This window comes from Stegostoma tigrinum, chromosome 8 (assembly GCF_030684315.1).
Source record: "Stegostoma tigrinum isolate sSteTig4 chromosome 8, sSteTig4.hap1, whole genome shotgun sequence".
Taxonomy (NCBI): domain Eukaryota; kingdom Metazoa; phylum Chordata; class Chondrichthyes; order Orectolobiformes; family Stegostomatidae; genus Stegostoma; species Stegostoma tigrinum.
Window position 1 is genome coordinate 67,769,878 of NC_081361.1, and position 13,942 is coordinate 67,783,819.

Consider the following 13,942-nt stretch of genomic DNA (forward strand, 5'->3'; position numbering starts at 1 on the left):
TAAAAGTTTTTACACGGACCTCATAGGTCACAGGAGACTCCAGCCCATAAAATCATGTGTACAATTTTTAAGCTTCCTATATTGCCATTTTTTATTTTAATTGGAACTTCAAATTCAAGTTCCTGTAAGAAAGTTAACCACTGTATCAATGTGGTAGTTTGCATTCCTTTGGTTTCCCTCTACATTGATATTTGAAGATAGTACATACATCGGTTGAGAGCATATGGATGTGTTGCAAGTTCAATTGGACAATAATATAAATTCAGTGCTAACTTTGGCGTTTCATTTGCAGATATCAAGTCGCAGTGTCCCTCCTGGTGAAACCCTGCCGCCCCCTCAACACCACTCCTCTCATCATCCTGCAGTTCAATACCTCTGTCATCCTCCTCATGTTGACCTACCTCCTACTGATGGCCACAATGACCACCACATAGTTAATCAAAGGTGAGAGAGGGAAAGATTAAGAGCGATCCTTTCTTTGACTACTCCCCAGAGAGCTGTCACGATCTGAACATATGACAGTGTTAAAGCTTAAAAAGATTAATTTCACTGAAGATCAAAATGACTTATTGAAAGTGACAGTTTTCATGAAAATTGTAAATAATCTATTGAAATCAAGACACATACTTCATTTCACAGACCTTCATATATATGTAATACCATTTTGTTAAAAATTGTGATGCTAAATTTAATAGATTATGATAAAGGTAGTTTTTCAGAAGATACTATCCCTTGTTTCAAGCTCAGTTCAATTGTACAACTATGACAGGTTATATTACATTCACTACCCATTTATTGTATCTGATTTTAGTATTAATAAAAACAGTTTTGAAAATCTGCATGAAAATATTTGTGTTGATATAGCCAAACTAACAAGAATTAAAAGTTTTATGAAAGGCTAAACCCATTGAGGAGATAATTGCAGTCTGCAATAAACCTTCCCAATTAAGCAGAAGAAATCAAAGCTGGGGAAGACCACTTGGTGTTTTGGGCTACCTTCACCATTCAAGAAGACCATGGCTGATCCTCAACTGTACATTCCTACATATTGTTTAATTCTCTTAGTACCCAACAATCTATTGGCATATGCCTTGAACATAAGCAATAACTGAGCTCCCAGGCTCTCTCAGGTACAGATTTTCATACATGCACAAGCCTTTGACTGAAGGAATGTTTCCTCATGTCAGCACTAAATGGCTGAAATTGAGGCAAGAGGCAACAGAATTTCTGCGATGTTTATTTATTGTTCTTATCAATTCAAATCGTGAAGAAAATTATAGTACAAATAATTGCTGCTAAACTAATTTTCGCAAAAATGCCATTATACCATCCATGCCCAATCAGAAGATGGTGGAAAACATTCCAAAAATAATTTTTGCATATTTTTAAAACATACACTCATCCAGTTCTTTGTGTATTTCTCTGTCTTCTGAGACTATTATTAAAATATCATACTGTGCTTTCAGGTTTTCATCACCAATGTCAAGTTTGCTTTTTAAAATGCTTTTTTTCTCTATTTCTCATGCTTTTGCTAAATATCGGATCTCTTTGTCATTTCAGCACACCCAATGTGTCTGCACATTCTTTTATCCAGTCTGTAAGACTGCATTGTCTTAGTTATAATCCTTTACATTGCCACTTTTTATGTTGTATTCTTTAAGTAGTTCAGGTTATTTAATATTATCTCCCACACTCTTAAAATGCTGTATCAGTTGAATCTGGTTCCCTGTCTTCACACCCACTTTATCTCTATCTTTACAAACTTAACAAAAGGCCCGTTAACATCTTAGATTTTGATTTGTGAAAAGATACAACCCTGAAATATCATACTAACATTCCTTTTTAATAGATTTTGACTGATCCACTTTGTGTTCACAGTTCTTTCTATTTTATTTCAGATTTCCAATATTGACTACAAAAACAGAAGTCGCTGAAAAGCTCGGCAGGTCTGGCAGCATCTGTGAAGAAAAAGTCAGAGTTAACATTGCAGGTCCCCTTCCTCAGAACTGCTCTGACCCTGAATGTTAACTCGGACATTTTCTTCACAGATGCCGCCAGACTTGCTGAGCTTTTCCAGCAGCTTCTGCTTTTGTTCCTGATTTACAGTATGCACAGTTCTTTTGCTTCCAATGTTTGCAGTTTTTCTTGATCATTTCGCCTCTTCTGACTCCTCATAATTCCAGAACGCAGGAGGGAATGTTGCTCAGGCATTCATTACTTTTACTTGTCATAATGAAATTGTGTCCTGTTAAAGTACAGGTTTAGGAAAGGTTACTTGGGCTATGCACTTTTTCTTTCTTGTTCTGGGACGGAGTTTTGAGAGGGTCCTTAGCTTTAGCTGAACATGCTAATTCATTTGGGTTGGAGGTGTCAATCATGGTCCAGTGCTCTACCATTTCCCTTTGAGTGCCCTCTGGGAGAGACCCCTCTGTCTTTTTGAATAAAGTGAATACTTTCCTGGATTTTGTATAACATAATTATCATGTTTGCTCTAAAGAGTGACAATAACTGAGTTATAATCGACAATGTAGTTTGGCAAAGACTCTTTGGTCAGTGCGATAATCCAGAATGAGAGGATATAAACTTAAAACTAAGAATGTATCAGCAAAGAAAATAAATCATGCAAGCAGCTTTGAATAGCTGCAATATATCTGCAATAGCTGCACCCTGATGCCCATGGATCTAGTTTATATTATATGCTTTAAAAGAGTGATGGATTATTAGGCCTGAAGTAAGGCCCTAAAGACCCAGTTTATTGTTATTACCAGTTGGTTGCGATTGCATCGAATGGAGATTTATGCTGTTGACCCTGGTAAACTACATTTTGGGACACCTGAAATGTCACCCCAATTATGTGAATAAATCATTGGAGTATAAGGAGAAGTTTAGAGTAGGCGTTCAACTGCTCCATGCTTTAAACATCTGCACAAAAGTAGTGGCAGGCCCGTGGATGCATGCTAGGTGAGTTATGTTGTCTATAACTCATATCAAGCAAAAAGGTTTTGTCACTTTTACAAGACTTCAAAATTGCATTTGTGAGAATAAGCCATTTGTGAGGTATACTGATGATCTGCAACTATCATGTTGTATTACTAATGCTAGCTGCTGTAACATAAGGATGAGATGTGGATCACAGAGTACTGAAGAATCCGATGAATCTTTACACTTTTTTTGTTATGTATCTACATACATATGCTGCAATCACAGGCACTTGCATGTCTAGGCTCAAGCTAAGCAATTTAAATGTCTTATAGCATCCTTCCTTCAGCATGTCATACTGCAAGAGAACAGAGCTCAGTAAAGTGGTGACTGATGGCTATATACCATTGGGTCACATGCCCTGATACTGTGATCACGTCATGAGCATGCGCCTTAAGGTTTTAATGCATATCTGCTGTGAGAGAACGCCACCATTTTAATATTTGAGAGCATCAGAGCAATTGGGATCTTTCACTTGATTCATTGGAACCCCTGGTGAACTGATTAAAATATGAAAACCATGGTGGAATTAGGTTCCCATGACTAAAATATGTCTGCAAGTTGTGTTGTGTTGTATTGCCATTTTCCTCAAAACATGTAGATTTTAGGATATAAAGAATATGACAGAGCTGAAATTTGAATTGGAGAGAAAGAACTCCAGTGGCTAACATATTAGTAGAGAAACCTTAAAGAGGCAAATAACCTTTCTGGTGTTCTCAAGTGCGAACTAGAGTCATCTTGCATATGTAAAAAGGAAATAATATAGGTTTATGATTTTCTTCAATTACAACATAAATGACAACATAAAAGATGTTATTCATGTAAAAATATCCGAGGGTAGGATCTAGGTATATTCACACACTACAAACAGCCCCGTAAGAGCCATTGACAACCCTGGCATAGTTACAAGAAATAGCAAACAAACCTCTTTCGAGGTGAATGTCCAAATTTCCCGAAACTGGATAGAGCAAAATGTTGGATTACTGCTCTATGTGGATTCATGACCTTGTTCAGAGCAAAAGTGGGAAAGAAGAAGTCACTTTTCTCCTTTGGGCAGAATCTTTTTGGGGTCTGAGGGATGTGGGCCATGGTGAGATTTGTGGCAGAATCAGACAAAAGCCCAATCTTGATGTTGGGAGCATCTCATTCCATCTTTTTATGTATTTGGCAAGTTTCCGGGTAGGAAGCGGGTGAGTTGCCATTTAACGGGGATTAGCGCTTAAACTTGGGTCTTGTTCATCATCCAGCTCACCTTATTAATATTCAGCTTCCCATTCTCGTCAAACATATCAAACAAGATGGAAGTTGACTCAACATAGAATCAGAGCAGCTACCTGGCAATATCGGCTTTCTTCTGAATCTGAAGGACCTCCTTTTTACTTGGGACCAAACACCATTTCAGGACACCAGCTGCAGAATCCTTCACCCACAGACTTTGGCAACCAGCATTTGGCTGGATGGCGCCTCCAGTACACTTGCAGGACTCTAAGAAAGCACAGACTTGCATATGCTACTAGCAGCCAGCAATGAGCATTAAAAGTCTACAGCAGGATCACTTTACAAGCAGGGATAGGGATCCAGCTTACAGATTGGACCGAGCTGCATCTTAGGCTTGTTCTTTTGCTTTCTTAGTGCTTGGTCATTCAGCACCTACCCACATTCACACAACACCCCTACAATGCTTTGTCTTGCTGTGCCAATTACTGTAGCCACACAACCAAACAGCTAACCTCATTGTTCAGTAGTCCTCAGTCAAAGGTGTGTGTATACTGATGCATGGCAGTGTTCTACATCAGTTTGCACCACGTGTTCGAAATTAATGCGGGAAATGCAGAGTACATGCACCATGAAATCAGCCGTGTCTTAAAATCTCAGGGGAGTACTCCTCAGTGATGGCCATGGAGGTACCCATCAGTCTGAGAGATCCCGGCACAGTATGTCAAAAGGCAGCCTCCCACATCAGTCCAGGGGGATTGGTCTTGGATTGGAGACTCTCAGCATGTTCTCTGTTAGGGGGAGCATGCCTCTGTAGTTCAGCCAGTCCAAGCGGTTGGACCAATGCAGTTGGTTATATGACCATACATAATGATCAGTTTTTATGCCAGGGGCTGGGGTGGGGTGGTTAAAGTGGGATCGTGCAGGCTCCTGTAGGTGGTGCAGAGTACCTGGGTTTCACGCCTCCATTTCAAGTTTATATAAAGGGCTACTTGAAGTGGAAGCTGTAGGTCACTGGCCAAGGATCACTCACTATTCTTCCTCCCGCCCCACACCCCACCCCCTAAGCCCACCGTGCTGAGAGTCACAAGTATACATTTTTAACGCAAAGTTAATAAGGGATATGGGCCAAAGGTGGATAGATGGAATTAGTAAACAGAGCAGCTATGATCTCAGTTAATGGTGGAACTGGCTTGAGGGGCTGAGTGGTCTCCTCGCATTCCTGTATCCCTCCAAAGAAAAGCGTTATTACACAAGGCCATACATCTGGTAGGACACAGGCCTGTTATGTTGCTCAGTCCTGACCAGGACTGCATTAATGCATTGGCTCCCTGTTTGCTGTTCACCTTCCTGGCCTAAACCAATTCATTCCCACCAACACTTTCAGATGCTGAGGCCAGAGTAAGAATAAGGATGTTATAGGGCAGGGATGATGGTGTCAGCAGGGCACATAGCCCTGTAGCACTTTTTTTCTTTTACTTTAAGATGCTGCGGCAGGCTTTTATCAATCCAAGGCCTGTCCTGTGTAACCATGAGGTTATGCCTAATACTGGAACTGTCCAGGGTTATGCAAAGGGGCAAGCAGCTAGGTGTAAATTCAAAGCAATGCCTTTGATTTAGAAGTGCCAATTAAGCACAGTGCATTAAAAACTGAAAGAACTGCAGATGCTGTAAATCAGGAACAAAAAGAAAGTTGCTGGAAAAGCTCAGCAGGTCTGGCAGCATCTGTGAAGAAACAAATCAGAGTTAATGTTTTGGGTCCAGTGACCCTTCCTCAGAACTGGCTCAGAGTGTTGTTACTCATGCTACCAAAGTGCCCTCAATAGGTTTTTGTTCTTTGTCTCTCTCTAGAGGGTCCTGAGGGGAAAACTTCTAAGGGTCTTTCATTTGGTCCCTCCTCCAACTGGCTGCCTCCTGACACTGCTCTGTTTCCTGTTGCCTTCGGTCCTAAGGGCTGGTGGCTGGGTGATGGAGTCCCTCTCCAGCAGAAACTGCGGGGACTGGGCCTAGGTCTCCATGGCAGCCAGACAGTTACAGGACTCAGTATACTGTTGCAGCTTCTGGGTGATGACAGCCATTGCATCAGCCATTCCTCCTGCCGCTCCTGTTCCTCCATGTGCACGTAGACTCGATCCCTGACTATCGACACCACACCAGGTCCTCTCCTGCCTGGTCTCCAGCAGCCTGTGGGCATTTCTTCCCTGGCCAGCTGTCACAAAGAGGTCTTCAGCAGATTGTGCAAGATTCTATAAGACCAAAGAGAGAGAAGGTGTCATGGCCAATGGTCAGATTTGGTGTACAATGAATGAGACTGTCAGCACAGTTACTGTGAGAACGGCAATGCAATGAAGAGTGATACTTACTCAGTTGGTGGGAGATGGATATCTTGGCATCTGTGTAGGAGCAGTCCTGGTTTTCTCCTCTGAGGGCCAGGATTCTCTCAACAAATGGGGTGAGAAGCTTAAGGTCAGGTACCTTTCCATTCCTAAGAACTTCTCTTATCATGGAAGAAAACAGCCCGTAAAAGGGGTTCTGCCCCTTTTATGGGCTGTTTTCTTCTGTAATGAGAGAAAGAGCAGATCTGCGTGAAATGAAAGTGGCTGGCACATCTGTTAGTGTTGGTGTAGGTGGGTGAAAATTGATGAGATGGCCTGAGCAAGTGACTAGCCTGCTTAGAGGGCATGCGGGATTATACTACTCTGGGTGGTGGTAAGAATGGGCAGGGATGATATAGTAGGCAGTAGTGAGAGTGATAGGGCATGATCCTTAGTGAGAGGAGGGTGTAGAAGCAGAGGGGAGTGTGAGATAGCTGAAGGAAGGGTTGTTAAACTTACCCTCATGCAGCAAAGAAGGTCGTTGAATGTCTTGCAGCTCTCCTGGCCAATCTGGCTGGGGCAGTGACCTCAGACTGGCTGACACGGTCTGCTGTGCTGGTCTTCTGGGAAAAGGACTTGATAGCCCCTCTACACCACCCTTCTGACCAAGACCTCCAGATCCCCATCGAAGAATCCAGTGTCATCTTCCCCTTTTCTGACATCTTCCGGAACTGTCCTTGACTGGGCAGGGCCGTTCCACTAAACCATTCCTATTCATATACCCATTTAGATGCCTTTTTAATGTTGTAATTGTACCCACTTCCTCTGGTAGCTCATTTCATACACACACCACCTTCTGCATGAAAATGTTACCCCTCAGATCCTTTCCAATTGTACAAACAATGTTATTAATACTAACATGCTCTAAGGCTTTTCCCCGTTCTATAATTTCTTTGCTTTGCTGAAACTCACTGAAATGCGCATAAAGGACCCTCCGCAAATGTCTGAAAGACAAGCTTATTGTAAAGTTAGTTAATGCAGATAAACAGCCTTTAAAGCCCTTGAAGTGTTGAGTAAGACAATGGTTTGTTAATAATTAATTTGTATACTCAGCAATAGTGAAATCTGTAAATATCTTGGACATTGATGAATGATGCTCTCCCAATTTGCTTTATCACTGGTAACATCTTCTGTATTCTAAGGGAATGAGAGAATTGGGCAATGACAGAAAAAGTTCCAGCCCTTGTCACAAGTTTATTTTTGTGTCTCTGTTATGTGGTCTGCTGCTCACAATAACTGGTTAAAATATGCATTCTGAACTCTAGCTTACTTGTCATTCTAGGTTTGCTCACTAGTGGACAAGGCTTTCATCTCCCAATATGTAAAAGTCTCAGATACATGTCTATTAACATGTTGTTCATCCAGTTTGCAAACCAGGTTCATAATTTGTTTCAGACAATAAGCTTGAACTTTTAGTTTATCCTAATCTTTTATAAATGATTTTATCAAATACCATCTGGAAATTCAAGTAACTAACATCCATTTAGACATTTCTTTCGCTGCTTTAGTTTTGCTCTTCAACAAAATTCAATGTGGTTTGACAGACATGGCCTATCTTTTACAAATCCAACTGTTTCACTTTTATTGTAACATAACCAGCCTCATTCAGTGTCATTCTGCTTTAACATCATGAATGGAGTTGGTGTTCACACTTAGAACAAGATTTGCATTGTTTTGTGCCAGGGCCTGTGTAATGCCATATGATCCAATCGACACCATTTTGTAATGCACAGCAGAAATTCACCAAGGCTCCTTCAAGATCACTTTTCAAACCCATGACCAAAGACCATAATCATCTGGAAGGTCAATGGCAGCAGATACATGAGAAAGCCACCATCTATAATTCACCTCCAAATCACTCACCGTTCTGACTTGGAAATATAGCACTGTTCCTTCAGTGTTGCTTGGATCTCTCTCCCTACCAGTAATGTGGGTGTCTCAATACTAAATAGACTGCAGCAGTTCGAAAATGTAGCTCAACAGCACTTTCTTAAGGACAAGTTGGGAATGGGTTAGTCTAGCCAGCGATGCCCACAAGTCATGAGTGAATAAAACAGAGTAGATGCATCCAATTACATTCATAACAACAGCAAATTTTCTCTTAAATTCTGCTTAAATTAAAGGCAGCGTGGTCGCTCCGTGGTTAGCACTCCTGCTTCACAGCACCAGGGACCTGTGTTTGATTCCACCCTCGGGCGACTGTCTGTGTGGAGTTTGCACATTCTCCCTGTATCTTTGTGAGTTTCTTCTGGGTGCACAAGTTTTCTCCCACAGTCCAAAAATGTGCAGGTTGGGTTGATTGATCATGATAAAATTGCCCGTAATGTCCAGAGATGTTGGAGTTAGCAATAACTGTAGATGCTGGAATCGAAGTCAATACTGTGTGGAGCTGGAGGAACATGGCAGGTTAGGCAGCATAAGGGGAGTAGGAGATCCGAAGTTTTGGGCTGAGACCCTTCATCAAAACTGAGAGGGGGAAGGGAGCCGGGAAATAAATAGAGGGAAGAGTGGTTGGGTTGGGGGAAGGTAGGTGGGATCGCACCATGTGAAAGGTAGGATTAGAGGGATAAGGTAGAGGGGTGGGTCTGGATGGGATACTCTTCAGAGGTTTGGTGTAGATTCAGTGGACTGAATGGCCTGCTTCTACACGAGTGATTCTATGATGATTCTGCTGTACAATTTTGTGTGATGACTATCAGCACCCTCAATAGTTGTCTTCAAGAGTGACATGGAAGCCAGGACTGCTCAATTTTGGAACCTGAGGTGCCCCTATCACAGAGCTTTGCTTTGGCTGAACAAAGAAGCCATTCTGAAGTTGGTGCGACAGGCACTTGCTGCAGGAAACTTTAGGTACATTTAAGTCGTCATTGGACAAGCATATGGACGTACATGGAATAGTGTAGGTTAGATGGGCTTGAGATCGGTACGACAGGTCGGCACAACATCGAGGGCCGAAGGGCCTGTACTGTGCTGTAATGTTCTATGTTATCTATGTTATCTATGAAATTTTCCTTGGCTCAAGGATTTATTTAGGTTAAAACAATATATCCTTCAAGAGCCTGACTTCTGATTAAATTGCACAAAAGCTGAGGCAGAGAGCCATTTTAAGGACACACTTGCTGCCTGCTCACAACAAACCATTTTCCAACAGTGTTTCATTAGTTGGAATGTTGTAAAGTCAGAATCACTACAGTAATTCCTCACCTAAATTTCTAGATTTTCCTTCAATTTATGACTTTAGGTGAAACAGCTTTAAATGAATCAGAGATCCCCACAACAGTCAATGTATAAACCAGAGTTAAGTTCTTTGAGATAATAAAATGTGAGGCTGGATGAACACAGCAGGCCAAGCAGCATCTCAGGAGCACAAAAGCTGACGTTTCAGGACTAGACCCCTCACCCCATCCCCCTCTCTGATGAAGGGTCTAGGCCTGAAACGTCAGCTTTTGTGCTCCTGAGATGCTGCTGGGCCTGCTGTGTTCATCCAGCCTCACATTTTATTATCTTGGAATCTCCAGCATCTGCAGTTCCCATTATCTCTGATACTAGTTTAAGTTCTTTGAGTATGTTTCTCAACTTTGAGTATCTGTTCACAAGTTGAAATACTGCACAGCACTTGTCCAACAAGGTGAGGAAAGGATAAATCTATTCCCTCTTTTCAACCTCCCTGGTTAGCTGTCATTGATGTCTGTTCTTTTTAGTACCAGATTATAACTCTCTGACTATAGTTGACTTATTCCCACTGGAAGGAGATAGTTTACAAAGTTTTCTTGAGTGAAAGAAAGCAGAATTGTATTACATGCTAGCTCCAAGAAAAAAAAATTAACATCAAGCAACACAAGTGTGCATCTAAATATTTCTTAGATAATAAAATGTGAGGCTGGATGAACACAGCAGGCCAAGCAGCATCTCAGGAGCACAAAAGCTAATTTCTTAAATGTTTTTCGGGTTTCTATTCTACCAGCCCTACAAGCAGTGATTTTGAAATTTGCACCACCCTCTGAGTGAAAATGTTTTTCTGCACGTCCCCTCTAAACCTTCTACCCCTTACATTAAATCTATGGAGGGTCTTTGATCCCTCCACCAAGGAGAAAAAGTTTCTTTCTATGCCCCTCATAATTTTATGCATCTTAATCATACCCTCCTTCAGTCTCCTCTGCTCCATGAAAACAACCCCAGTCTATCCGATCTCTCTTCATAACTAAAACTCTCCAGCCCAAGCAACAGCAAGTATCTGTTTTAAATTCTTGTCCTGATGTTTGTGTCCAATCGGTTTTATCATCAAACACTTATCTTTTTTGAAAAGCGGAGCGAACACTTTCCCCACTTGTTTCTAGGGTTGCAGTCAAAAATCCATTTTTTCGGCTCTGACGAAAGTAGTTCCTTGAAATACAAACTGGTATAATCAATCTGATAATGTTTGATTATCAAGCCTTAATAATGCAGGTAATGTTCTCATCTCCAATTTGTGAAACTTTTCATGCAAGTACCAATCAAAATGGGAGATGAGGGCCTTGTCATGTCTGGTTGAGTTGCCTCATAGCAGTTTCTCTTCATGAAATATTTAGTTCTGGTGGTTTTGTTTACCTCCGTGTTGTCTCATGATGCTTGGCTAATGCGTCATCAGACCTATTCTAGGTGAGTGTTTTCTCCCTTTATTAAGCCTCAGGAATTAATTTGCATAATAACGTTCAAAAATCACTAGGTCATCTTTTATGACATAGTGACATACTGTACGTACTCAATGAAATAACTTGTAGACTGCTTTGTGTCGTTAAATCCTAGCCCCCTACGCCACACACCAGGTCTTGTTATCACATAGCCCACCATTACACACCACCTATTGCTCGTCACTAACAGTTCCCATTAACAACTATTTGCCCTCCTAGCTAGATCGCTATCAACTCCTTTGTCTATCCGACTGCTGGTCTTTCTCTTTGGGCTCTATCCTAAGTTTTATTCCCTACCCCATCCCCCTCCATAATTTCTGCATATAAACTGACGTATTCCCACCTACCATCAGTTCTGAGGAAGGGTCACCGGACCTGAAGCGTTACCTTTGTTTTAACCTTCACAGATGCTGCCAGACTTGCTGAGCTTTTCTAGCAACTTTGTTTTTGTTCAGGGTTTTTTTTTGCTTTGTGTCATTGTCAGGTTATGATACAATTACAAAATCTTTCTTCTTTCTCTTTGTTAACTGCAGTATCAAAATCCAACAGATTTGGTTACACACCATTTTGCTTCCGTTCTCAGATTCCAAATTTTATTATAAAGGGCTACAATTTATTTTTTCTTTTCATGGTTATTACATTCTCCACGTTTCATTTATCTCCTGCAAATCTTGGCATGTTTTCAACCTCTCTTTAGCAAAATTTGTTAGATCTTTCAAGTATATGTATAAACTATGTAAAGTTTCATGTTTTGTAATTGCATTTTAGATTTTGTTTTCAAATTTTGGAGTTATTGTAATATTCTAGTAGATCGTGGGCTTTCTGTTTGTTTTTTCTGCTGTTGACATTGACATTGTCTCCAATGAAAGCAAGGTCAATACATTACTTTACTTAACAATAGTTTACAATTAAAACAAAATTGAGAATTGCACTAACCCTTGTCCCTAGGGTAGAACCTGTGCCTTGTACCCACCATACACTCCTCGCAATCATTAACGCAGAGGCTCATGCATATTATAGATTATATCTTAAGCACTGTCAGGCTGTTCCTGTGTAGTGTCAGAAAATTGTCAACATTTGTTTGTACAAAATATTCTAAAATGTTGTCAATATTTGGCAATAGAGTCAAAAGTTATAATGGTAGTGGTTGTTTTCTAGGTATCATTTTGTGATGTGATGCCTGAAGATGACATGATACTAATAATTTGATTTTTCCACTGGTCAAATGGAAACCTAACAACTGCTCCATGGGATGTCAATCTTAGTATGGAAAATTTAATAGAGAGTGAGGAGTGGTTAGTGGCATTGTGAGTGCTAAGATTACCATGTTCTACAAATTCATGTAAAGTTGCAGAATGATTTAAGTATTTATCGTGTTAATTTGGAATGATGAACAAGTGGCAACTTAATAGATCATTTATATCTCTGATGGGTTTATGTGTTACAATACACACATGTATACATCAGTGACAGCCTTCCATCTCATAATACAATGGTTTTCACCATGGCAGTCAACTCTATGTTAAAAAGCGCTTGATATAGTTCAAGTCCCATCTTCAGCATGGCACATGGACTGGCATTTGCTACAGGGGAAGAAAGTGGACGGAGAGGTGAAAGATTTGCTATTCTCTGTGCCCTCCTCTGAGTTTCTGTTTCTGCACACATCCACCATTACTCCTCCAAACTGTCGGTGACCAGTAACTGCATCCCAGTCATCAAAGTCGATGTCTGCTACATTCATACCTCACTTGCTGGTAGCTTTGCAATGAAGCAATGGATGTTCAGGAGCTTGTGACCCAATGGCCTATTCACAATGGTGCACAGGATCTTAAAACATTCTGCTATCATTCGTTTGATAAATATGTTTGAGCCAATGCAGTCTTTGTTGGCATAGCAATGGGTACAGCTGATGGAATTGGGACTCTCCAGGACCTCTGAGTGGGTGACCTTGATCTACCAAGAGAAGCTGAGGATACATCTGAGTCACGGAAGATGGAAGCTATTCAGCCTTTTCTCCTGCCTAATATATGTTGTCGAGATCTATCCAATGTAGAGGAGCGCACTGAAGACACAGCCTTGGTAGATTCATGGTTTGGTGTTCATAGTCAAGTTGCTGCCAATCCGTGCTACTTTATTCAAACCCCAATGCTTGGGAGCCTGGGCAAGGAGTAGCACTGGGATCTAAGGTTTCAATCACTGCCCCTGGGTGTGCTTTATGGAGGTCAATCACCTTAGCCGCAGAATATCACTGCAGAAGTTACTGTCCCAGGGTCAACCACATTCAGCTGCTTCAGCAATGGCCTTCCTTTCATCATGAGATTCAGAGTGGGGATATTCATTGATGATTTGACAACATTCAGCACCTTTTGCGACTCCTTAGATGTTGAAATAGTCCATGTCCAAATGCAGTAAAATTCCATTTTGCTCAGATAAGTAACAAGTAATACCTGCGTCACACAATGCCAAGTGATGACCGTTGCCAAGAAAAGAGTATTTAACGATTGCCCCTTGACATTCAATGGCATCATTTTTGCTGAATCCCTCACTGGGGTTTACCATTGACAAGAAACAGAACTGAACCAGCTGTATACATACCATGACTACGGCAGAGGGTCAGAGGCTGGGAATACTGACAGAAAGTAAATCATCATCCATCTCCCAGTCTCTTCACCATCTGCTGAATAGGTCAGGAGTCTGATGGAA

At 41.2% G+C, this 13,942-nt stretch overlaps 1 protein-coding gene across 1 annotated transcript in view; it reads left to right on the plus strand.

Annotated features, from left to right (window-relative positions):
* ccdc17 (coiled-coil domain containing 17) overlaps positions 1–779 on the plus strand; it is a 68,079-nt gene extending 67,300 nt beyond the window's left edge. The window contains exon 15 of the mRNA XM_048539361.2: positions 293–779. Coding sequence (XP_048395318.2) covers positions 293–448 — 156 coding nt within the window. The 3' untranslated portion in view covers positions 449–779. The remainder of the gene's footprint in view (positions 1–292) is intronic.
* The last annotated feature ends 13,163 nt before the right edge of the window (positions 780–13,942 follow it).